The sequence below is a fragment of the Salvelinus sp. IW2-2015 genome, unplaced genomic scaffold (assembly GCF_002910315.2).
Source record: "Salvelinus sp. IW2-2015 unplaced genomic scaffold, ASM291031v2 Un_scaffold2381, whole genome shotgun sequence".
Lineage (NCBI taxonomy): Eukaryota > Metazoa > Chordata > Actinopteri > Salmoniformes > Salmonidae > Salvelinus > Salvelinus sp. IW2-2015.
In genome coordinates, this window is record NW_019943705.1 from 8,972 (window position 1) to 34,412 (window position 25,441).

A 25,441-nucleotide genomic window follows, 5' to 3' on the forward strand; every position below is an offset into this window, starting at 1 on the left:
TTTGTAACTTTACTTTCTGCTCATCGTAAACCACTGTATATATACACTAATACGACATTTGTAATGTCTTTATTCTTTTGGAACTTTTCTGAGTGTAATGTTTAAACTGTTCATATTTTTATTGGTTTATTTCACTTTTGTTTTTATTTATTCACTTGCTTTGGCAATGTAAACATATGTTTCCCATGCAATAAAGCCTTGAAGACTGAATTGAGAGAGAGTGAGAGAGAGGAGAGAGAGAAAGAGAAGAGAGAGAGAGAGAGAGAGAGAGAGAGAGAGAGAGAGAGTGAGAGAGAGAGAGAGAGGAAGAGAAGAGAGAGATGAGAGGAGGGGGGAGAGACAGAGAGAGAGGAGGGGGAAGTACACATAGTGACCAGGTCTAATGAGCACTAGAGTGGGAATAATGTGTAGGCTACATATTACCACAAACAAGGAAATCAAGTCAGTGAGTATTAAGTCAGTAATTTTGCTCACTTTGCTTTGTAGTGCCCTGAAGTACTCCAACACACACGTACACACAAACACACACACGGCCACATGCCCTCTGTAACAATCAACTGCTTCAGTGCTCTGTCTGCTCTCCCTATCTGCCCTGGTCACAGAACAGACCCTCTGCTCTGCCTTAGGAAGCACATGGAATGTGGCATACCCCTGTATAATACCAGACAAATTGACAAGAGAACATTGAAACAGAGACGTCACACTGTTCTAATGAAATGGAGGCCTTTTAGGTGTAGTAGTGCTGTTTACCAAGAAGATCTCAGAATGATCAGTCTTCTCACAATGATCAGGCTTCTCAGAATGATCAGGCTTCTCAGAATGATCAGGCTTCTCAGAATGATCAGTCTTCTCAGAATGGATTGGTGTCACAGTTGTGCAGATCAGTTCTAAACTTTTATCCACTTATCAGCACAACCAGAGTGAAATCACATGTCAATTACTTTCCCATACTTCAGCTTTGATTTTAGTTTGACATTAGAATAGCCAAACTTTTGTATTCATAAGTGTTGTCAGTTGTCCTACTTTTACTAGGCTATGTCATGCTACAGGATAAAACTACAGACAGGACACAGACCCTATATGACAGCTCACATTGACAGCTCACACAGTTCAGTTCAGGAGAACAGATAAAGCATACAGGCCTCCATGCAGTGTAGTTCACCAAATGGTCAACATATAACGATATCTATATTAGACATCTAAACTCCCCTCTACTATCAACCACAATACACACACTGCTCCTGAGAGCCCCGGTGAGTCTCTACCTACCTTCGGTGTGGCATGTGGAAGACAGGATGGTGGTGGGAGGGCGGAAGAGGTACGGTAGATAACGTGAAAAACATTTCATCTTCTTCTCCGTTTAGCAGAAGGCAGTGCTCCAGTGTTCACTCCACATCCGCACTGCCGCGAGAGAGACCAGAGATCGGAGAGGGAGGAAACGAGCTGGAACTGCTCGTTCTATGACCGCATCACTTTCACCCAGACAGACAGCAAGATCCGAGCATGGTCCGTTAACCGGTTATAACAGCGCGCGGCGGAGAAGTGTGGTGTCCATGACAACGCGCCTTTTGCTTCCGCGTTTAGACATTTTCATCTGCATGGTGTAATTTCATCCCGATTCTCGCTGGCAGGCCAGTACAGGAGGTTGTGCGCCTCTTTTCCCGGATATCTGACAGGAGTGGGTAGGGAGGGGCTGGAGGGGTACGGGGTAGTGTGTGGCGGAGTTGGAAATTGCCTTGTCTTGGYGTGATTCAAAATGAACCTTTACCCCCCCTATTCTTAAATAACCTAGATAATTAGATACTTTAGAGAGCAAAGTAAAGCGAAGTAGCCTAGATCATTTCATAATTTAGAGAGCGAAGTGAAGGGGAAATTCCGCACCTCTTTGAGGACAGAGGTTGATCAAAATAGCCTAACATATATAGTTAAAAGTAAAGCCACCGTGTTTCAGCTCTTGGCCTTAATGAGTTTTAGGCTAGGCTACAGAAGAAAATATATGAATCATGTTTTCAATAAACTGACAAATAGCCTAGATGATGATGGTGATAAATCCTTGCCAAGCAAGCCTCAATAAACAGGCTACAAAGTAGTTTGTATTAGGTCTCTGGATGTTTAGCCGACTAATTGATGATCAGGGTGAGCCAGTGAAGATGGAAACTCCTGACAGGTCCACGAGGTCCGAGGGAATTACATCATGGTTTATGGCGACATCTCTTGGTCAACATCCATATTGCTAATATTCTACAATAGCATACTTCCATAGAACACTTTCTGTGTTTACAAAAATTCACGGACGAGGGCGATGCGCGCAAATTGATGGCAGAACAAGRGGTAGTTCTTATAGAACACCAGCAAAAAAAAACTATATTTACATGTTGCTTATGAATGCATTTCAGACTACTTTTAGATTAGATATAATGTGTGTGTCATCATCACAAATCAACTGCATTATACTTTTAAAAAAACTTCAACTTCAACCAGTAAAATGCCTCTTTGGCTAGCTTTTGCTACAGCCTAAATCAATGAGTGTTAGCATTCTAGCTAACAACTGCTGCATCCAAAATAGTTATTTTGCAAAGATCACAACCAAATATAATCTTAGCTACTGTTCAAGATATAATCAAAACATAATTGTAAGCCTATGAGAACGCAGTATCATCTGGATATGTGTGCAACAAAAGTTCAACATTCCCCTTCTGCTACCATTTCTGTCAAGCCGTCTACACATACAGTTTGATGCATAGGTTCAGTGGTGGAAAAAGTATCCAATTTTCATACTTCTCATGCAATTCTCTTTAAAAGTAAAGATACCATAATAGAAAATGACTCAAGTAAAAGTGAAAGCCACTCAGTAAAATAGTACTTGAGTAAAAGTCTAAAAGTACTTGGTTTTAAATATACTTAAGAATCAAAAGAAAATGTAATTGCTAAAATATACTTAAGTATCAAAAATACAAGTATAAATCATTTCAAATGTCTTATATTAAGCAAACCAGACGGCACCGTTTTCTTGTTTTTTTATTTATTTACGGAGAGCCAGGTGCACACTCCAACAATCAGACATAATTTACAAATGAAGCATGTGTGTTTAGTGAGTCTGCCAGATCAGAGGGAGTAGGGATGACCAGGGATGTTCTCTTGATAAGTGCGTGAATTTGACTATTTTCCTGTCCTGCTAACTGTGAGAGTACTTCTCGCGGGATTCGTGTGTGAACTAATCGGAGCGGAAGTACAATGAAGGTCTCTTTTCCGCCGGCCACAGAGGAGTTATCGGCAGGGTAAGAATTCCTGGTTGACAGTTTCACCAACGTAATCGACATCCATCCTATGTTATACACTTTTGTACATCCCCGAAAGTACATGTGAAGTCAGGTACCCCTGTTATTACTCTATAGTGGTCAGTATTGGAGACAAATTGTATATTAATAGCTATATCAAACGTCCCGTAATCTGCATACCTCAACCTGTGAGGGCAAGCTACCAACTCTAGAAAATGGCAGACAGGCTGGGAATTCAACTGAGCACGAACGTTAATTACACATGTTCGCATAGTGTTTCGTTCAGAGAAAACCCTAGTATTGATGTGTATTTTGTCTTTCGCTAACACTGAAGTCAACTGCGCTCGACAATCATCTAACATGGCTACCTAGCTAGGTTGCTAATGCTAGCTGTGTGTACCCATGTCATGTTGAATGCATGGAGATGACGCGTGCGTAGCAGATCATAGATCTGTGTGTAAACTTCTAGTTAGTGGTCTCGGTGATTGTCCCTGGATTATTCATGGATTGTTCAATCTTAGTTCTGCTGTTTGTTGGGCGGACACCCTGAAGTCTAACTAACGTTAGCTGTTGTAGCTAGGTATTGACATGAGATCCAGAAAATGACTGTCTAGCTAGCGTTACCCATCTATGTAGTTAACTAGCTTCACCTTACTAACATTTTGCAGCTTGAGGTGCTCGCTTATAAGGCTAGCAAACAAACGTTACCTTTTAGGTGGGAAATCTCTTGGCTCTGTCACTTTGTGTTGTACATAAACTATGCTGTGGTGTTAGTTTGTTACTTGTAACAAACACATAGCCTAAACGACAAATGATTGRCATGTATCAAGTTGTCAGTCAATGCTAACCCTCTAATCTGATTGTTGGCAATTGTTTGCCCTGCAGCCATCAACATGAAGCTGAATCCATTTGTGACATCCTCGCGGCGTAAGAACCGCAAGAGGCACTTCAATGCCCCCTCACACATCCGGAGGAAGATCATGTCCTCCCCCCTCTCCAAGGAGCTCCGTCAGAAGTACAATGCGAGGTCCATGCCCATCCGCAAGGACGACGAAGTCCAGGTAACTACCCCCAGAACCACGCGTTTCAACAGACTATACGAATTCTGAGATTGCCTTACTAGCTGCTACTAACATGCATGAGGAACTACATAAAATTCCAGCCCTGTAATACAGGCCAGACCCGAAACTAACACCTGATTTCAGACCAATTCAAATTAGCGTTAGGATTTTGTTCACGTGGGTGATGTCGTTTTCCATGTGTGTGCTGTGCAGGTTGTCCGTGGACACTACAAAGGCCAGCAGATTGGCAAGGTRGTGCAGGTCTACAGGAAGAAGTACGTCATCTACATTGAGCGCGTGCAGAGAGAGAAGGCCAACGGAACCACGGTGCACGTCGGCATCCACCCCAGCAAGGTGARCGTCTACCTGTAGTCACACGCATGTACTTTGTTTGTGTATAGATGTATTATATATGACCTCTACCATGTTGGATAATCATTGTTTTAGTATCTCAACTCAATTTGAGTGGTTCACAATTTAACAAATCGTTATTTTGTATTGTATCATTGTGGAGTGTAAAAAACCCCACATCTAAATAACTACCCTTCTCAGCAGCTACCTGTTGGATTGTTTTAATACATGCAGCTTTTTCAGTGTCCAAGCTCAGTGGTCACCACACTTGTGTCGTGTTCAGTTGGCGCAATTGGGAGATTAAAAAATGAACAAAGTTGCATGTTTTTGTTGGACAAGTCTGGGTGACACCTCAGTTTCAAGATGTTTTCTCCCACCGTCTGACATTCTCCAATGTACTTTGAGAAGGAGGAGCGAAATCAAGGAACAATTAATTGAGAAAGGGTTCAAATGTTTCGGTAGGGTGCCTGGTGAGGGTAAATTGAGCGAATGTAGATATTTGCCAATCACCACTGGTTTCAGCCTTCGGATGTCATGGCAACGGGTGTTTTTCTGTTACGAAGGAAGATTGACTACATTCAACTAGTCTGACTAAGTCACTGAATGTCTTGACTGGTTTGAACAACATGTAGTAAGACAGGCACCCAATATATGCTGAACTGGGGAGGAAACGTAGACTACATGCTAATGYTCCACTTACTGCATTTACCTGACATGTAGGACATTGTCTATGCTCAATGTTAGATTGTGAAACTGAAGATAAGGTTTTAGCCTAGGCTCCAGCCAGTCTTGGACATCAGTGATATTAGTAGTTATACATTTGATATGATTCCCCGGGTCTTGTGTAGAATTAGAGGGCTCTTCTCGTTTGTCTAATAGAATGGCTCTCCATGTTATGTCTGGACATGTATTTGTCATTTCTGATTGGGATTGCATGCTGAGTTGCAGATAAAGTCCACTGTCTTACAGAAACTCACAATTTATCTTCCGAAGCCTGGCTGGCTTCTGATGTAGCTAGACTAGTATTGTGGCTGAGATGTTTCTTCGTGGTATAGTTTGACTAGTATTGGCCTGAGATGTTTCTTCATGGTATAGTTTGACTAGTGTTGGGTTGAGATGTTTCTTCGTGGTATAGTTTGACTAGTATTGGCCTGAGATGTTTCTTCATGTTAGTTTGACTAGTATTGGGTTGAGATGTTTCTTCGTGGTATAGTTTGACTAGTATTGGGCCTGAGATGTTTCCTTCATGGTATAGTTTGACTAGTATTGGGCCTGAGATGTTTCTTCATGGTATAGTTTTGACTAGTATTGGGCCTGAGATTTTCTTCATGTATAGTTTGACTAGTATTGCCTGAGATGTTTCTTCATGGTATAGTTTGACAGTATTGGGCCTGATGTTTCTTCATGGTATAGTTTGACTGTATTGGGCTGATGTTTCTTCATGGTATAGTTTGACTAGTATTGGGCCTGATGTTTCTTCATGGTATAGTTTGACTAGTATTGGGCCTGATGTTTCTTTCATGGTTTAGTTTGACTAGTATTGGGCCTGATGTTTCTTCATGGTATAGTTTGACTAGTATTGGCCGTATGTTTCTTCATGGATAGTTTGACTAGATTGGGCCTGAGATGTTTCTTCATGGTATAGGTTGACTAGTATTGGGGCTGAGATGTTTCTTCATGGTATTAGTTTGACTAGTATTGGGGCTGAGATGTTTCTTCATGGTATAGTTTGACTAGTATTGGGGCTGAGATGTTCTTCATGGTTTAGTATTTGACTAGTATTGGCCTGAGATGTTTCTTCGTGGTATAGTTTGACTAGTATTGGGCCTGAGATGTTTCTCATGGTATAGTTTGACTAGTTTGGGTGAGATGTTTCTTCATGGTATAGTTTGACTAGTATTGGGCCTGAGATGTTTCTTTCATGTGATAGTTTGACTAGTATTGGGCCTGAGATGTTTCTTCGTGAAGAGGAATTCATTTTAGATTTCACAATCAGTTTTTTTCACCACTGTTTTTATCGAAATCGACCTAGAATCATTCCTCACATCTCTCTTTTCCCTCTTCCCTCCCAGGTTGTGATCACCAGGCTAAAGCTGGACAAGGATCGCAAGAAGATCCTGGAGCGTAAGGCTAAGTCCCGCGCTGACGGAAAGGAGAAGGGCAAATACAAGGAGGAAACCATTGAGAAGATGGCAGAGTGAAAATCTATTGCTTACAATAAACTGCTGTACAAATCAATTTCATTGTCTGTCGTAAATGGAAGTATTACAGTAAAGTACTGCACAGTGGACAAGCCACACGTATGGGGATGTTCTTGTTGTGCATAGTTATACTCTGGTTTAGCATGGTGGAACCAGCCTGATTGCATGATGGTTCACATTCTTTGTCCACACAATTTTCTTTTCCCATTACGTTTTCATGTACCGAATAAAAATCAAAAGTTCAATGTGTTTCCTTCGCATTTTGAACTCTACGGTTAGTTTTGTCAAACTTGCGTTARGTAGTAMATGTACCTACTCTGGTCTTGGCACCTGCGCTCTAGCCAACAGCTCGCAGATACGGTRTGGGTAGTCTAGTCTACATAATGAGATTATTATGGATAAGAGCAAGACTGTTTTTTCAAACGGTCAAGCATCGATCATGTCACTAGATTAAGACCATCGATATTTATTGAATAGGAGCATCAATATCACCGTGCACTTTCACCCTGTGAAGTTCATAATGTATTTAATCTAGACCAATTTTATTTAACTAGGCAAGCCAGTTAAAAAATATTTACATTGGCGGCCTAACCCGGATGACGCTGGGCCAATTGTGCGMCGCCCTATGGGACTCCCAATCACGGCTGGTTGTGATACAGCCTGGAATCGGACCAGTGTCTAGTGACGCCTCTAGCACTGAGATGCAATGTTTTACCGCTGTGACACTCGGGAGCATGCTTTCCCGAGTTGTAGTGGGAGGACCGTACAACATGCCATCGCTTGACAAGTTTAGTTCGATATGATGGTATATCAATATTTGCGCATGAAAAGGTTTCCACCGCAATTTGTCGCATAACAAATTTTACCGACAAGAAAAGACCCCTCCAAGTCTGACGAACAAATGATCTGTCGGCATTTATAAGATTGTACCAACACTTCCTGGTTTTAATAAGTTTTTACTTTATTCGCATAAAAAGTGTGGATGGAAACGTGGTTACTGTATGAGTGCTGATTTTAGGATCATCAAGTATCCCCTGATATCATGATCTAATCTAAATGTCAAACCGTATCAATTTAGCACTAGACTGTTAATTTAGCACTAAATGGCAGTTTTTTTGCCAATACAAATCCAAGCTTAAGCCAAGGAAAATGTAAAGGTTTGCACGAATGAAATAGTTGGATGGCTTTAGTCTTCATGTAATAACGAAGGGAGAATAGAGCTCGTCAGCTTGTAGTCCTAAAAACCTGAAAATATACCTCTGGTTCGTTCMGCCATTCCTATGTGGAAAGAATASAGTTTTGAGGTTTAGGAGATTTTAAAAGATCAGGCTTAGGAGATCTTATACTTTTWGTTTCTATGAGGTAATATCAGCCAGTTAACATTACTTTTTAATGAATTATTAAGCATTTTATGTTCTTTGTGTTTTTTTTATTACGTAAATGCTTCAAAATGCACAAAAAGTAACGTTAGGTGATGACGCCAATCTCATAGAACAAAATGTATAAGATCTCCTAAACCTGTGTTACCACAGACCTTATTTTCGGCGTTTATCCAAAAACCCTACAAAAACAAAATGTTCCCATAGGATCAAGTTTCCTGTATAAAACACTGGTCTAGGATCAGTTTATGAAACACTTTTGGTACCGCTACACGCCCAGTTTACTGTGGCGACATCATGTGATCCATACTTCCTAGTCCGGGGGTCTGGCAACAGTTCGCTATTTCGGCGTTGAGTAGCGTTGCMAAGTGTATGCGTTTACTTTTTCTACTTTTAAAACTATTTCCAAAGCCAGACATGGCGGCGCTTAGTTTTGTAATTCCCATGTCGGTAATGACTCTGTTTTGGGGGATTATTGGTGGAGTTGTGCCGTGGTTTATCCCCAAAGGACCGAACAGAGGGTAAGTAAATTAGCTAGCTAACATGATAGAAAAACACTAACGTTATCTAGCTAACTTACATGTTGCTAACTAGAAAAGTTAGTAGTAAACTCTAGTTTTAACTAGAATAAACTTTAACATTTGACAATGTTTCGAAACTTCTTTGTCCTTGTTGGATAAAAATGTAATGGAATACAGACAAATCAAGATGTCATTTTGGAACTTCTCCAGTCCATGTCAGGTGACTCAAGTTGGCATGATGAAGCCCTATCTGCATGAACTAGGTCTAGTAGTACATCTGAGAAATGAGCACTTGTCATAATAAACCATAGGTATGAGTAATGTTTTTTGTAGGGGTACAAATGTATAGCCTAATGTCTTGTTACTGCTTTGTAGTAATGTTTTGGCCCAGTGGAATAATGCCTCTTTCCCCCCTCCACAGAGTGATAGTTACCATGTTGGTGCTAACTGCTGTCTGCTGCTACCTGTTGTAAGTATAGTCCTCACAGGAATGTAGCAGAATATTTCACAGTATCACTGAGGGCTCTTATATTAATTTGGCTCAGTTGGTTGGAACAAGTTGCAGGCGGGCAACATCAGGGGTGTATTCATTACGGAAACCGTTTACCGTTTATGAATCTAACAGAGCAAACGGAACAAAACTGTGTGGGACCTACCTGAATTTGTTGACTAGAAACTGGTAATGATTACACCCCAGTGTTGTGTGTTTGAGTCTGGCATCATGCATAATGTTAGGCCTAGCTAAGTTGCTTTCCGTGAAAGTGTGAAACAGGACTATTAGTTTATATTTGGAGATAGTTATGTGCTATGCATATGTCCCACATAGACACAGAGAGAGACCACTTTACCCGTAGGTTATTCTCCATACTCATTGATTGGGCCAACTGCAGCTCGATTTCAATGTCCCAACGTCAATACATAGTGCTTACCAGTCTGTCACAGATGTAGACACGCTCAAAGTTCATCATGGTCGGTTTTGCCGATAGAGAAAATAAGTCTAGGCCTAGAGTACACCTGTTGCTTGTATTGTAGTTAATGACCCTAGAGTATTGTAGTTAATGACCCCCAGAGTATTGTAGTTAATGACCCCCAGAGTATTGTAGTTAATGACCCCCAGAGTATTGTAGTTAATGACCCCCAGAGTACACCTGTTGCTTGTACGGTAGGTAATGATCCCATTCAATATAACCTGTTAGTCCTGAGATGCCATTTAATTTCATAGTTATTTATTTAGCTTTCAAAGTTGTCAGGCGAGCGGATAACCATGTCGTGTTACTTTGCCATATCTCCACCAGGGGCCAGTGCAGGCCATGTGATGGGGATAGTCTCCACAGCAGCTGAGGGAAGAAACTAGTGTGCTATGTTTCCTCTATTATAGCTGACCCTGCTGTCATGTTCGTCCATTACTATAGGGTAGAACAGGAATGTCTAAAAGTGAAAGACATGCACAAGTATCTTTATTCTTAGATTCTTAGCCTTAGATGCTGTTATTCTTCCTGGGGAGCACAAACAAAGCCATTACACATAACAGAAGCCATGACAGAGATGTGTAGTTGTGTAATCATTAGTATGTGTTGTATGTTTTCAGCTGGCTGATAGCGATCCTGGCCCAGCTCAACCCTCTGTTTGGACCAACTCTAAAGAACGATACCATCTGGTACATGTACTACCACTGGCCCTAGTCAACCAGTCTACCAGTCCTCAACCCCTCTCCTACTACAGGTAAACCCACTGGCCCTAATCTACCAGTCCTCCAACCCCTCTCCTACTACAGGTAAACCCACTGGCCCTAATCTACCAGTCCTCCAACCCCTCTCCTACTTACAGGTAAACCCACTTAGGGCCTAGTCAACCAGTCTACCAGTCCTCAACCCTCTCCTACTACAGGTAACCCACTGGCCCTAAGTCTACCAGTCCTCAACCCCTCTCCTACTACAGGTAAACCCACTGGCCCTAGTCTACCAGTCCTCAACCCCCTCCTACTACAGGTAAACCACTGGCCCTAGTCTACCAGTCCTCAACCCTCTCCTACTACAGATAACCCACTGGCCCTAGTCTACCAGTCCTCAACCCCTCTCCTACTACAGGTAACCCACTGGCCCTAGTCTACCAGTCCTCAACTCCTCTCTTACTACAGGTAACCCACTGGCCCTAGTCTACCAGTCCTCAACCCCTCTCCTACTACAGGTAACCCACTGGCCCTAGTCTACCAGTCCTACCCCTCCTACTACAAGGTAACCCACTGGCCCTAGTCTACCAGTCCTCAACCCCTCTCCTACTACAGGTAACCCACTGGCCCTAGTCTACCAGTCCTCAACCCCTCTCCTACTACAGGTAAACCCACTGGCCCTAGTCTACCAGAGCTCGGCCCCTCTCCTACTACACGTAAACCCACTGGCCCTAGTCTGAGTCTACCAGCCCTCGGCCCCTCCGACTACAGGTAAACCCAGTCAGATACACCTGAGGTCCATATCATCACTCATAAAATAAATTATTTTAAGTCTATACTGCGATTCAGCCTTTTAGCTGCAAATGTGTAGGCCACTCGATTAAATCAATAAATGAAGAAATAAACCGTTCTGTCAATAGCCTGTAGTCGTGGCTTCCTCTTTATCTATTTTAAACTTTACTTATTATGAAAACGTCTCCTTGTCTCCTTTCCTTCATCTGCACTGATCTGAAAGTAACGGCCGACATGAAAAAGCAAGAAAGAATTAACTTTCACGTGAACAATTTTCTCTGTTTGTTCTCTGCAGGGGAGGACCTGACTCACTGCTGTACACCAATGACGCCCTCACTCGATCACCTCCTCACAAAGGGAACTATTCTTGTACAGCTTAAGCCTTAACCCAGCATTTGACACCTGACCTTAGTGAGAGTGGAGAGATGCCTGCAAAGATGATTTGTACAAACGGATCCCCAAAAGGACTTTTCTAGAGAAATCCTCTTTAGTGCTTTAAGAATAAAGTATCAGCCTTTGATTTGTATGTTCTGTGTGATGTGCTGTATGACATGTTGATTCTCTAACATTGATATATGATCTTGTCAAGGCATGTTGCTAGGTAGCCTAGTCCATTTATAGATGCTAACTACCTTTCGCGCTTATTGACGATAGTATCTTCTGGCCATGGGAGTTTTGTTGCTCTAAACGTTAACACGCATCACTTTTATAGGTTAGGGTTCCCACACTGCCATATTTCCATGTTACAGCGTTTTGTTTATGGGAAAAAAGACAGGAAGAGAGAAGAGACTACATGCTAAATTAGCTACCTGTGATTGTGTCTCCAAACACCTGTGTGTAAACGGAAGAAAGACGCCACAAATGTGTCACTGAAAAATACTGTCAGATGCAACTGTGTTAAATCAGTGCAGTAAGTATATGTTTTGCATTTTTGAAATTATTTTGATGTGGTTTGAAAGTAGAGGGCTTTTCTAGAACCGTACCACAATGGAGAATCGATTCATGTTTAGATGGAGTATTTGGCTGTTTTGGCTGCCAGAGCTAATTCCCCTCTAAACAGTAACATTAGGCTCCTTTAGTCCATTATTGGACTCTACGTACCCCATAAATTAATATGTATGTTGCATGTAATGCAGCCTCTTTTTTTTTTATTCCATGTGTTCTTTATTGTCCTTAGAAATGTTAGATATTAAACGCCATCAATCAATCCACGTATTGATTTACATGTTTTTGCTTTGTTAAACCGGTTGTTGTTGCTCACGACCGAAATGCCCTCTTTGCTGTGCAAGTAAAGAGACGCGCCACTTTTACGAACTATGGGAAAGTCAATTCAGTTACTCCTCGCGATTTGCCGTAGACGAGTTTGTTGTCAAACATGGCGTCCTCGGATGTCCACGTCCGAATATGCGAGCAAGAAATCATCAAATATGACTTGGAAATAAAAGCCCTCGTGCAGGTATGAATATTGATTCAGTAGGTTATTGTTCTATACCATATAATGTAACGATATTGTATGTTGTCATGTACTCATTGTGGAGAATAACCTTATTTTCTGTCGCAGCTGGTTGGGCTATTTGATCTTTTTTTTGTTGAGTTTGCCACTGACCCATTTTGGTACAATGGCCGGGAGTCTGAATAGATTTGGACTGATCATCTTTTTGAACCTTTGGATATATGACAAAAGCCATTTGTCTGATTTTATCTATATCTCTCATTTACTCATTGACATTAGGATGTCAATGAGTGTATAGGACCACACGTCAAGCTGACAGAGTTGAATGCCAAAGTGAAAGCAAAATTCAACAACCTTAGGCTACGGATTCAGGTAAGAGACAGTTAATCCTCCTGTCTCAAATACATTTCAATGTTCTAAAAAACAAATAGCCTTCATTCCTCATTTCCTGTCCTTCAACTGCCTGGTGGAGATTTCACCTGTCCAGATCTATCAGAAATGTTGAGGGGAGACTGAGGAAGCCTCTTAAGACTATTGAGATTCAAACCTTGGATACATCAGTTCATATTGAGCTGTATCCATCAATGTTAGTTGTAGGACGCATAACTGAGTGTTTGACAGTGGTGTTAATATTGGCAGCAATTTTAGTTTTAGTCTTAGTTTGTCTTTAAAATACATTTTAGTCGTAATAAGATTTTAGTAATTTCGGTCAGTTTATTTGGATTGTCTGGATTTGCTCTACAGGTGGTCATACTATCAACAAACTATAGGTTGATAAGCAACTGCTTGCTTAGGTTTAGAATAAGGTTAAGATTTATGTTTAGGGTTATTATATAGTCTGTAGAGCATCTACAGATGGACTATCCAAATAAATCCAACTTTAAAAGCTCAGACACACCGGTAGGATTGTCAAACGTTTGCCTGCCGACAGTACATAGCACCTCTGAACAGTGTCAACGGTCAATATTATCTAAAGGTTCACACAGCAAAGACCTTGGAAGACGTCATCTACTCAGCCTTGTTATAATACTCCAAACCAGAAGGTGGCAGTAGCGTTGTTTGGAAATGCATATCTGTGCATATTGCTTATGGTCTAGATTCCAAACTATCTCTGCTGACACAGATGTAACAATACAAATCTTTGGCGCTGATGTTGCTATTTTGTAGAAAGCCCTTTTTGATACTAGCCAGATGGCCACTGCTAGATACAGTGCCTTCAGGAAATATTTCCTTGTTTTACAACCTGAATTTAACATTCATTAAATGTAGATGTGTCACTGATCTACACCATAATGTCAAAGTGGAATCATGTTTTTAGAAATGTTTACACGGTAATAAAAAAACTAAATGCTGAAMTGTCYTGGGTCAATAAGTGTTCAACCCCTTTGTTATGGCAAGCCCAAATCATTTCAGGAATAAAAATTTGCTTAAGTGATAAGTTGCATGTACTCACGCTGTGTGCAATAATGGCGTTTAACATGATTTTTGAACAACTAACCCATCTCTGTACCCCACACATATACAATTATCTATCTGTAAGGTTGGTTGAGTGTAAAATTGAAGGGGGGAAAAAGTGGGCATTGAATCGCCATTTAAGCATGGTGAAGTTCATTACATTTTGGATGGTGTATCAACCACCCTGTCACTACAAAGATACGGGCGTCCTTCCAAACTCAGTTGACGGAGAGGAAGGAAACCACTCAGTGATTTCACCATGAGGCTAATGGCGACTTTAAAACAGTTGCAGCGTTTAATTAACATCAACACGTTTAGCATCTCCAGGACACCACTCATACCACTGATGCAAGCCTTTGGAACATCTACATTTCAAAAAATCGAATAAATGTAATATACATCATCACAATAAATACACTATTAAATTTTGTCAAGTCTAAAGAAACATGATATGAMGAAAAAGTATTTCAGAAGAACAGAATATGAGTTGGTCTACTGTAGGCCTATGTTATCTGGCTATAAACTCCATGCCATAGGCTGTAGGCTTGTTCATTTAGCTGACAAGATATGCTTATAAGTCCCGTAAAATTATTGTATATGATTTTATAGTAAAAATAATATAATTGAGCTTCGATTAATAAAATATAAATTATATTCTTCCCATTCCAGAGCAAGTGCGCGTATGAAGTGGCTATGTTGAGCGTAAAAATGATCATTRGGAACAGGTCCTATATGCTAGATTTAGAGTTAATTGGCAACTTGTGTTGTGAATGATACAAACATTAGAATGTCTTAGAAATCAAAACATATGTGGGCTGCATGGTGCGACTATAGGCTTGTGATGATTTGAGAAAATAGCAAAAAAAAGCTTGCGCTCGGGTTCCTTGCCTCAGGYTGCATAGATGTTCTCTCATCAAGTGATCATATTTTCACATCAGACAATTCTCTATATAATCTTGTCTTTACAAATACAGTAGGTACAATTAGTTTCGATTTAGAATGCACCATTCATTATAAAATGAGCAGGGGAAAAAATACATGTCATCTGTATTCACTCGGAATAGCGAATGGAGGCCAAGCGCTTTCCCGCCGGTCTGTTTTGTAGTCTGCTTGGGTTTTATAGCAGAGCACGTGCTTATTAATATGAGCAGTTGAGAAATAAATATAAGAAGACTTATTTCACTCCACGCATTAAAGCCTAACAGAACGAAACGGACAGCGCTTTGTTGTGGATGTTGTTTAAAGCCTAACAGAACGAAACGGACAGCGCTTTCTAAGGTGATGATTCATTCAAAACACCCAGACGCATATTAGAGTTTATGCATAGGCTTATGAGCCCAAAAAACGGAATTAACACTATGATTGTGCCCTTATACAATACATAGCCTACTGCATATTACTCATGGCAGAAAAACATCAAACAAAACTGATTAAAGATCTTTGGTACATAATTGGTCTAGCCTGTTCTCCAAAATTAAACAAATTAGAGTAACCGTCTTTGAGTGTGGGCTGTATTATTATGCATACTGGATGGACTGGTTACCTTATTCTACTCTCCAACATGTATATCCATGAGTCTGGGAGAGAACATAGAGCCCTAGGCGATGCTGTTGGTTCATTGATTGTGCAGGGCTGCTKACACTTAGCTTACAATTAGCGAATTTGTATTTGATTTTGAATAGCCTAGGAATAGGGAATGTTTTATATTTTCATAATTAATTGAGTGACACATTACATTTAGCTATACAGAATATCTCACCACCATGCGTTTCCTCCTCTCTCTCCTTTATTCCTTTCTAGGTTTCGTAGACAGGCTGTCAACAGTTTAGTGAAATATGTTTCGTTGCGAAAACATGTTACCATCGATGTTCCCAAACAAACTTGGTTTCCAAAATTAAGCACTGGTTAGCTACAGGAACAAGGTTGGAGTGTCGATGGCATACAGCGTTTGGGCGGAATATCACCTTTCGCGCAATGAGATCAAACAGTGGTTAAACAACATCCACGTTGTACACTGTTTCAACCTGCTGTGGAACAGCTTTCTTCAAATTGATCATCACAGTGACGTTCGTTTTGAAAGTATAATAAGTCTACTGATTTGATGACAAGTGATTGATGTGATTTTCGATTATATTTTCATTGTCAGAGGAGTTAGCGGGACAATAGAGCCCTGACTACCAGGTCGTTAGTGATCGGATGGTAGTTAGCATGTTCGGTACTACCAAAGCATGTCCAGAGTGCATAAAAGGAGATCACCGTGATTCGACTGTCATGTGGCATTTTACTGCAGTCATGACTTCCGGTGTGGCGGTAATATTGTCACCCCAACAGCACTAGCAAGGACAAGCGAGTTTTTTTTGTAGAAAAATAAAGGGTAGAGCTAAGCACAGGCAAATAAGGTCCTAGAGGAAAACCTGGTTCAGTCTGCTTTTCAACAGACACTGGTAGACAAATCCACCAATCAGCAGGATAATAACCTAAAAGGCAAAGCAAAATATTAGTGCTGACCAATTAACCCAAATACATACACTTAGGTTGGAGTCATTAAAACTCGTTTTTCAACCACTTCACAAATGTCTGTTAACAAACTATAGTTTTGGCAAGTCGGTTAGGACATCTACTTTGTGCATGACACAAGTAATTTTCCCAACAATTTTCCAACAATTGTTTACAGATTATTTAACTTTTATAATTCACTGTATCACAATTCCAGTGGGTCAGAAGTTTACATACACTAAGTTGACTGTGCCTTTAAACAGCTTGGAAAATTCCAGAAAATTATGTCATGGCTTTAGAAGCTTCTGATAGGCTAATTGACATAATTTGAGTCAATTTGAGGTGTATCTGTGGATGTATTTCAAGGCCTCTTTGCTTGACATCATGGGAAAATGAAAAGAAATCAGCCAAGACCTCAGAAAACAAATTGTAGACCTCCACTAATCTTATTCATCCTTGGGAGCAATTTCCAAACACCWGAAGGTACCACGTTCATCTGTACAAACAATAGTACGCAAGTATAAACACCATGGGACCACGCAGCCTTCACACCGCTCAGGAGGGATACGCATTCTGTCTCCTAGAGATGAACATACTTTGCTGCGAAAAGTGCGAATCAATCACAGAACAACAGCAAAGGACCTTGTGAAGATGCTGGAGGAAACGGGTACAAAAGTATCTATATCCACAGTAAAACGAGTCCTATATCGACATAACCTGAAAGGCCGCTCAGCAAGGAAGAAGCYACTGCTCCAAAATCGTCATAAAAAAGCCAGACTATGGTTTGCACCCGCCAATGGGGACAAAGATCATACTTTTTGTAGAAATGTCCTCTGGTCTGATGAAACAAAAATAGAACTGTTTGGCCATAATGACCATTGTTATATTTGGAGGAAAAGGGGGAGGCTTGCAAGCCGAAGAACACCATCCCAACCGTGAAGCACGTGGATGGCAGGATCATGTTGTGGGGGTGCTTTGCTGCAGGAGGGACTGGTGCACTTCACAAAATCAATGGCATCATGAGGAAGGAAAATTATGTGGATATATTGAAGCAACATCTCAAGACATCAGTCAGGAAGTTAAAGCTTGGTCGCAAATGGGTCTTCCAAATGGACAATGACCCCAAGCATACTTCCAAAGTTGTGGCAAAATGGCTTAAGGACAACAAAGTCAATGTATTGGAGTGGCCATCACAAAGCCCTGACCTCAATCCTATAGAAATGTTGTGGACAGAACTGAAAAAGCATGTAGGCAAGTATGTAGGCAGGTCTACCAACCTGACTCAGTTACACCAGCTCTGTCAGGAATGGGCCAGAATTCACCCAACGTATTGTGGGAAGCTTGTGGAAGGCTACATTAAACGTTTGACCCAAGTTAAACAATTTAAAAGCAATGCTACCAAATACTAATTGAGTGTATGTAAACTTCTGACCCACTGGGAGTGTGATGAAAGAAATAAAAGCTTAAATAAATCATTCTCTCTACTATTATTCTGACATTTCACATTCTTAAAATAAAGTGGTGATCCTAACTGACCTAAAACAGGGAATTTTTGCTAGGATTAAATGTCAGGAATTGTTAAATGTATTTGGCTAAGGTGTATGTAAACGTCCGACTCCAACTGTAAGTGGTTTCATTGAAAATGGGATATGAGCTTTACAAAAATGCCAGAAGTATTAATGTACTTCTAATATTCAACAAATAGCATTAGTTTTTCGTGTAGGAAAAAAGCAACAGCGAGTCGCGTTTACGGTCTGCGGCGCGAGAGCGGCAACACAGATTAATGAGTAACAGCGCACAYGAKAAAATAGAGCKTCTGATGTGATCAAAGCAAAAATAGCCTTGAAAGTAAGAGTGCGAGAGTAAAACATTTTTATAGTTGAGGTTAGTTACAAGTCCATTGTCCTGGCTTCACATCCATTCAGAAGATTGAGGAGTGACTGAGGAGCCCGCCTGGGAACTGTGTGAGAGAGCAGATCAACTCCGCTCAATCCAGGCTGCACTGAAAGATGTCAATTCTGCCAATGAGAGGATTGCATGAAATATTCTGCATGCATGTGTAGGATTGGACAAAATGGATGAAAATGAGCTTCATGTTAAATTAAATGTTGATTAATCTCACATGGAATTCTCGTCCCGTCACATTTTCGTCGACTAAAATGAAAAGTAATTTGTAATAGTTATGTTTTTTYCCCCAGGGCGTCTCGTAATCGTCATAGTTTTAGTCAGGGAAAATAGGTACTTGACGAGTATTTTTCGTCATAGTTATTGTTGACGAAATTATCACTGTTTGACAGGACCTAGATCAGATGGGGAGGGAGCAGGACAAGGAGTCAGACAAGTTGGCGCTACTCAGTGAGGTGGACAGACACCGCAAGCAGATGGTCAGGTAAGAGAGCATGGTAGGAGTGTGGATTACTGCTGTTTCTTCAGTACTGGATCCAATCTGTAGTAGTTAGTGGGATGCATGTCTCCATTAGAATGGTTTCCTGGTGTTTTCCATAGACCTTTTACATATAGTGCTAGTGCATAAACTATAAGCAAGCATCCTAATGAAACGGTATGTTTCCTATCCCTGCAGTAACCAGACAGCATGGAGGAAGGCCAACCTGGCCAGTAAACTGTCACTGGACAACCTGGAGAAGGAATCTCTTCTCTATGGAGGAGATAGTGAACTTAGACATAGGTAAACAGATATTGGCTGTTTCTAGATACTCTTCTGTAGTGTTTCATTGTCGTTCCCTTATTTCACTGTGTGTTTATACTTTCTGTCTTATTGTTGTCTGTTACTCTGAAGATTTAGAATATCTTTATTTTTTCCTCCAATCAGAAAGGTGACCAAAGAGGGGCTGGCCCAGTCGTCCAGTGACATCACTGAGAGCCTGATGAGCATCAGCCGGATGATGTCACAGCAGGTGACGCAGAGCGAGGAAACCATGACCACGCTGGGTGAGTGGCGCCCCCTATAGTACAGAGTGTAAATCATGTCGTAGTCTGTGTTTCTGAGAGGACAGTAGTGTTTATAATTTCGGCCCCTGACCCCGTCCCCTAGCTCCCTTTTCTTTCAGTGTTTACACATCTGGAAGAACTAGATGAGTGAGAAGCAGTGATGTAGTGGTAAAAAGTGGGTAAACGCTGATCGCCTTTCACAGTGAATAAAGTAATGCTCCCTATATTTACAATGCACTTTTTTGCAATAGGTGGGTAAACGTTTGAGCAACATAAAAAAGGTGCGTAAATGCATGTGTTTACCTTCCACTGCACCACTGGTGAGAACAATATGGTGATGGTTCCACCATTTCAAATCAAATCAAAGTTTATTTGTCATGTTGCCGAATACAACAGGTGTAGTAGACCTTACAGTGAAATGCTTACTTACAGGCTCTAACCAATAGTGCAAAAAAGGTATTAGGTGAACAATAGGTAAGTAAAGAAATAAAACAACAGTAAAAAGACAAGCTATATACAATAGCGAGGCTATAAAAGTAGCGAGGCTACATACAGACACCGGTTAGTCGGGCTGATTGAGGTAGTATGTACATGTAGATATGGTTAAAGTGACTATGCATATATGATAAACAGAGAGTAGCAGCAGCGTAAAAAGAGGGGTTGGGGGGCAGGGGCAACCAATGAAAATAGTCCGGGTTGCCATTTGATTACCTGTTAAGGAGTCTTATGGCTTGGGGTCAAAAACTGTTGAGAAGCCTTTTRGTCCTAGACTTGGCACTCCGGTACCGCTTGCCATGCGGTAGTAGAGAGAACAGTCTATGACTGATGTGGCTGGGGTCTTTGACATTTTTTAGGGCCTTCCTCTGATACCGTCTGGTGTAGAGGTCCTGGGTGGCAGGCAGCTTAGCCCCAGTGATGTACTGGGCCATACGCATTACCCTCTGTAGTGCCTTGCGGTCGGAGGCCGAGGAGTTGCCATACCAGGCAGTGATGCAACCAGTAAGGATGCTCTCGATGTTGCAGCTGTAGAACCTTTTGAGGATCTCAGGACCCATGCCAAATCTTTTTAGTTTCCTGAGGGGGAATAGACTTTGTCGTGCCCTTTTCACGACTGTCTTGGTGTGTTTGGACCATTCTAGTTTGTTGTTGAGGAAGTTGTCGAGGAACTTGAAGCTCTCAACCTGCTCCACTACAGCCCCGGCGATGAGAATGGGGGTGTGCTCGGTCCTCCTTTTCCTTTTCCTAGTCCACAATCATCTCCTTAGTCTTGGTTACGTTGAGGGATAGGTTGTTATTCTGGCACCACACGGCCAGGTCTCTGACCTCCTCCCTATAGGCTTTCTCGTCGTTGTCGGTGATCAGGCCTACCACTGTTGTGTCGTCTGCAAACTTAATGATGGTGTTGGAGTCGTGCCTGGCCATGCAGTCGTGGGTGACCAGGGAGTACAGGAGGGGACTGAGCACACACACCTGTGGAGCTCCAGTGTTGAGGATCAGCGTGGCAGATGTGTTGCTACCTACCCTCACCACCTGGGGGCGACCCATCCAGATGTCCAGGATCCATTTGCAGAGGGAGGTGTTTAGTCCCAGGATCCTTAGCTTAGTGATGAGCTTTGAGGGTACTATGTTGTTGAACGCTGAGCTGTAGTCAATGAACAGCATTCTCACATAARTGTTCCTTTTGTCCAGGTGGGAAAGGGCAGTGTGAGATAGAGATTGCGTCATCTGTGGATCTGTTTGGGCGGTATGCAAATTGGAGTGGGTCTAGGGTTTCTGAGATAAGGGTGTTGATGTGAGCCATGACCAACCTTTCAAAGCACTTCRTGTCTACGGATGTGAGTGCTACGGGTCTGTAGTCATTTAGGCAGGTTGCCTTTGTGTTCTTGGGCACAGGGACTATGGTGGTCTGCTTGAAACATGTTGGTATTACAGACTCAATCAGGGACATGTTGAAAATGTCAGTGATGACACCTGCCAGTTGGTCAGCACATGGTAACGTCCTGGTAATCCGTCTGGCCCCGCAGCCTTGTGTATGTTGACCTGTTTAAAGGTCTTACTCACGTCGGCTACGGAAAGCGGGATCACACAGTCGTTCGGAACAGCTGATGCTCTCATGCATGCCTCAGTGTTGCTTGCCTCGAAGCGAGCGTAGAAGTGATTTAGCTTGTCTGGTAGGCTTCTGTCACTGGGCAGCTCGCAGCTGTGCTTCCCTTTGTAGACTGTAATAGTTTGCAAGCCCTGCCACATAAGATGAGCGTCGGAGCCGGTGTAGTATGATTCAATCTTAGCCCTGTATTGACGCTTTGCCTGTTTGATGRTYYGTCGCAGGGCATAGCAGGATTTCTTGTAAGCTTCCAGGTTAGAGTCCCACACCTTGAAAGCGGCAGCTCTACCCTTTCACTCAGTGCGAATGTTGCCTGTAATCCATGGCTTCTGGTTGGGGTATGTACGTACAGTCACTGTGGGGACGACGTCCTCAATGCACTTATTGATAAAGCCAGTGTCTGATGTGGTGTACTCCTCAATGCCATCGGAAGAATCCCAGAACATGTTCCAGTCTGTGATAGCAAAACAGTCCTGTAGTTTAGCATCTGCTTCATCTGACCACTTTTTTAATATTCTGAGTCACTAGTGCTTCCTGCTTTAATTTTTGCTTGTAAGCAGGAATCAGGAGGATAGAGTTGTGGTCGGATTTTCCAGAAGAAGGGCGAGGGAGAACTTTGTATGCATCTCTGTGTGTGGAGTACAGGTGATCTAGAATTTTTTTCCCTCTGGTTGCACAATTAACATGTCGATAGAAATTTGGTAGAACTGATTTAAGTTTCCCTGCATTAAAGTCTCCGGCCACTAGGAGCGCCGCCTTTGGGTGAGTGGTTTCCTATTTCCTTATACAGCTGACTGAGTGCGGTCTTAGTGCCAGCATCTGTCTGTGGTGGTAAATAAACAGCCACGAAAAGTATAGCTGAAAACTCTCTAGGCAAGTAGTGTGGCCTGCAATTTAGCCCAATATACTCTACTTCAGGCCTGTCTCTTATACACATCTAGATGTGTATAAGAGACAGGTCTTAGTGCCAGCATTTGTCTGTGGTGGTAAATAAACAGCCACGAAAGTATAGCTGAAAACTCTCTAGGCAAGTAGTGTGGCCTGCAATTTAGCCCAATATACTCTACTTAAGAGCTGTCTCTTATACACATCTAGATGTGTATAAGAGACAGGGGTATATCCCGCTAGCTGAATATCCATGTCGTCATTCAGACACGATTCCGTGAAACATAGGATATTACACTTTTTAATGTCCTGTTGGTAGGATATTCGTGATCGTACCTCGTCTAATTTATTGTCCAATGATTGCACGTTGGCGAGTAGTATTGACGGTAACGGCAGCTTTCCCAGTCGCCTTCTCCGGGTCCTGACCAGGCATCCGGCTCTTTGTCCTCTGTACCTGCATCGCTTCCTCTTGCAAATAACGGGGATGTCGGACCTGTGGGGTGTTTGGAGAATGTCYTGTGCGTCGTCTTTGTTGTAGAAAAAATATTTGTCTAATCCGAGGTGAGTGATCGCTGTCCTGATATCCAGAAGCTATTTTTTGCGATAAGATATGGTTGCAGAAACATTATGTACAAAATAAGTTACAAATAACGTGAAAAATAACACATAATAGCACAATTGGTGCCATTTTACAGTTGAGTTTCATATGTATATGCTGTATTCTACTGTATTCTAGTCAATGCCACGCCGACATTGCTCGTCCTAAAATGTATATATTGCTCAATTCCATTCTTTTACTTTTAAGTTTGTGTGTATTGTTGTGAATTGTTAGATATTACTGCACTGTTGGAGCTAGAAACACAAGCATTACACCAGCAATAACATTTGCTGAACATGTGTATGTGACCAATAAAATTTGATTTGATTTTGATTTGAAAAGCCCTCAAATTGGAGGACACAAGGACAGTTTCTCAGTTGCTTTTTTCCAATTCAAACATAAGCAGCTGACACATTTCAACAGTTGGCTATTTGATATGTCCAGACACAAAGTCTTTGCCAAAGCCTAGTGTGGACTCTCTCCTCCGTAGCAACCTCGTCTCAGGCGGTCCTGGAGACCAACGATGAGTTTAAGGCTATGACCGGAACCATCCAGCTGGGGAGGAAGCTCATCACTAAGTACAACCGCAGGGAGCTCACTGACAAACTGCTCATCTTCCTCGCTCTCGCACTCTTCCTCGCCACGGTCTTCTACATCCTCAAGAAGAGATTCTTCTTCTTCCTCTAGACCAGACACAACTAACTTAAACTAAGTAGCTTTTAGAGCAACTTTGATTAGAGTAACTATGATCATATAAGCTCGTTTACGACAAGTGAGTCGTGTGACATGAGTAATGGCAGATGAATATACTGCTTATTTATCATTCCTACCTGCCACAGGTGGACACATGTAATTCCATATCAACATTTAAAGTCTTGTGCGCACACACAGTAGTAATGGCTTCCGGGATAAGCCTATTTTAAACACTATGCGTCTGTCATGGAAGGAAATATCAGACTGCCATCAGCTGTTGCAATCCTTATAGGGAAGTTTGATGGTTAATGTAACCACTTGTTATGATTATCATGTTAATGTATTATTCCATTGCAGGAAGTTAAAGCTGTTGTCCAATTATTTATATCCTGCTCTGAAAGAGAAATAAATGGATATTACCAGTAGCCTTATTTAATAGAGATTCCATTTACGCCGGAGTATTATTTAAAGTATAGGGGTTCATGTCAATGTGTAACACATTCTCTGTAACGTAATCAGTTTTCGAAGAGATTATCACAATAAAATGTTGACATTATGAAATTGTGTAAAAACATTTTTCCCCAAGCACCAGTGTGGACATGTGGGATGTACATATCACCCACACAAGTTTCAGTGACTCTGGTCTAACATCTGGTTGTCAGTATTTCCTTATGGAGCTAGCTAACTTGGCTCAGCAGTGGTGAGGCCTACTCCCAGTAGCTGGCAGCAGGGTGAACAGTACTGGGTACAGTGCTGACCAACCAGGGCAGAAAAGCTAGCAGCAGGGGGAACAGTACAGTCTGTGCAGCCCAGGCACCAGGGCAGAACAAATCTGAAAAGCTGTGGCAGTAATCACATTGTCAGCGATAAGGAACCATGCGTCTCTGCCTTTCTTCAGATAGGAACCGGAAAAGCAGATTATTCTGACCCGTTTCACTCTCCTGGTCCCTGCGCCCTTTCTTTCCACTGGGGGTGGAGGATGAGAGGAGGTTATTTTAAGATTTGCGTGGACCTGTTATCTGACGTTGCCTTTTCAACACCTTGGAGGGGGAGAAGGGATGTGGGGAGACGGGGGCTGGTAGCTGCATGACCTCTCTACCCTCTACATGAAGACGGTCTCACATGTCATTTGGGAAATAAAAATCTGTTTTCATGTTGACGTTTCTATTCAGTGTACCAATAAAGGCCTCTGACTTTGTCTATCTGAGTTGTCTCAGTTGTGTGTGTTGTTATGGATCATATCTGGCTCTGAATCAGAGGGCACAGATGGTACAGGTAGCCTAGTGGTTAGAGGATTGGGCCTGTAACCGAAAAGTTGCTGGTTTGAATACCGGGGCTGACAAGATTAAAAATCTGTTGATGTGCCCTTGAGCAAGGCACTTAACCATAATTTGCTGCAGGGACACCGTACTACTATGGCTGACCCTGTAAAACAACACATTTCACTTCACCTATATGTGACAATACAACTTTTTTAGTGTTCTTACATTAAGACACGTTAGTGAATACGTGTGGAGAGAGTCGATAGACCTAAGAGAAGGCTAAGCGGTTCTTAC

The 25,441-nt window shown here is 41.8% G+C and overlaps 3 protein-coding genes and 1 long non-coding RNA gene across 5 annotated transcripts; all 4 read left to right on the forward strand.

Annotated features, from left to right (window-relative positions):
- Positions 1 to 3,171: 3,171 nt before the first annotated feature.
- Positions 3,172 to 6,928, forward strand: LOC112073817 (large ribosomal subunit protein uL24). The gene is made up of 4 exons (XM_024141055.2): positions 3,172 to 3,278; positions 4,164 to 4,339; positions 4,553 to 4,693; positions 6,763 to 6,928. The coding sequence occupies exons 2-4, from the start codon at positions 4,172 to 4,174 to the stop codon at positions 6,889 to 6,891; spliced, it is 438 nt and encodes a 145-aa protein (XP_023996823.1). The 5' UTR covers positions 3,172 to 3,278; positions 4,164 to 4,171; the 3' UTR covers positions 6,892 to 6,928.
- LOC139025217 (uncharacterized) lies at positions 4,700 to 6,530 on the forward strand. The gene is made up of 4 exons (XR_011476689.1): positions 4,700 to 5,795; positions 5,873 to 6,201; positions 6,317 to 6,376; positions 6,501 to 6,530. It is a non-coding gene; the product is annotated as an uncharacterized lncRNA (long non-coding RNA).
- A 1,633-nt stretch (positions 6,929 to 8,561) lies between the features above and the next one.
- Positions 8,562 to 11,778, forward strand: LOC112073819 (V-type proton ATPase subunit e 1). Its single transcript, XM_024141058.2, has 4 exons — positions 8,562 to 8,791; positions 9,213 to 9,260; positions 10,380 to 10,513; positions 11,548 to 11,778. Exons 1-3 carry the CDS (start codon positions 8,643 to 8,645, stop codon positions 10,471 to 10,473), a joined length of 291 nt encoding a protein of 96 aa, XP_023996826.1. The 5' UTR covers positions 8,562 to 8,642; the 3' UTR covers positions 10,474 to 10,513; positions 11,548 to 11,778.
- Positions 11,779 to 12,441: 663 nt separating this feature from the next.
- On the forward strand, positions 12,442 to 25,089 carry LOC112073818 (vesicle transport protein SEC20). Of its 2 annotated transcripts, XM_024141056.2 has the most exons (6): positions 12,442 to 12,708; positions 12,985 to 13,077; positions 18,954 to 19,045; positions 19,238 to 19,342; positions 19,487 to 19,605; positions 23,683 to 25,089. In XM_024141056.2, the coding sequence occupies exons 1-6, from the start codon at positions 12,628 to 12,630 to the stop codon at positions 23,877 to 23,879; spliced, it is 687 nt and encodes a 228-aa protein (XP_023996824.1). In that variant the 5' UTR covers positions 12,442 to 12,627; the 3' UTR covers positions 23,880 to 25,089. The 2 variants fall into 2 exon arrangements, with proteins under 2 accessions (XP_023996824.1, XP_023996825.1); XM_024141057.2 differs by lacking the exon at positions 12,985 to 13,077.
- The last annotated feature ends 352 nt before the right edge of the window (positions 25,090 to 25,441 follow it).

Bases quoted from the DNA above. Each gene is read 5' to 3' on its own strand.
- LOC112073819 (XM_024141058.2), top strand. From the start codon at position 8,643: ATGCGTTTACTTTTTCTACTTTTAAAACTATTTCCAAAGCCAGACATG. The intron at 8,792-9,212 runs GTAAGTAAATTA...CCCCCTCCACAG, and splicing joins CCCAAAGGACCGAACAGAGG to AGTGATAGTTACCATGTTGG. The intron at 9,261-10,379 runs GTAAGTATAGTC...GTATGTTTTCAG, and splicing joins GCTGTCTGCTGCTACCTGTT to CTGGCTGATAGCGATCCTGG.
- LOC112073818 (XM_024141056.2), top strand. From the start codon at position 12,628: ATGGCGTCCTCGGATGTCCACGTCCGAATATGCGAGCAAGAAATCATC. The intron at 19,046-19,237 runs GTAAGAGAGCAT...CTATCCCTGCAG, and splicing joins CACCGCAAGCAGATGGTCAG to TAACCAGACAGCATGGAGGA. The intron at 19,343-19,486 runs GTAAACAGATAT...TCCTCCAATCAG, and splicing joins GATAGTGAACTTAGACATAG to AAAGGTGACCAAAGAGGGGC.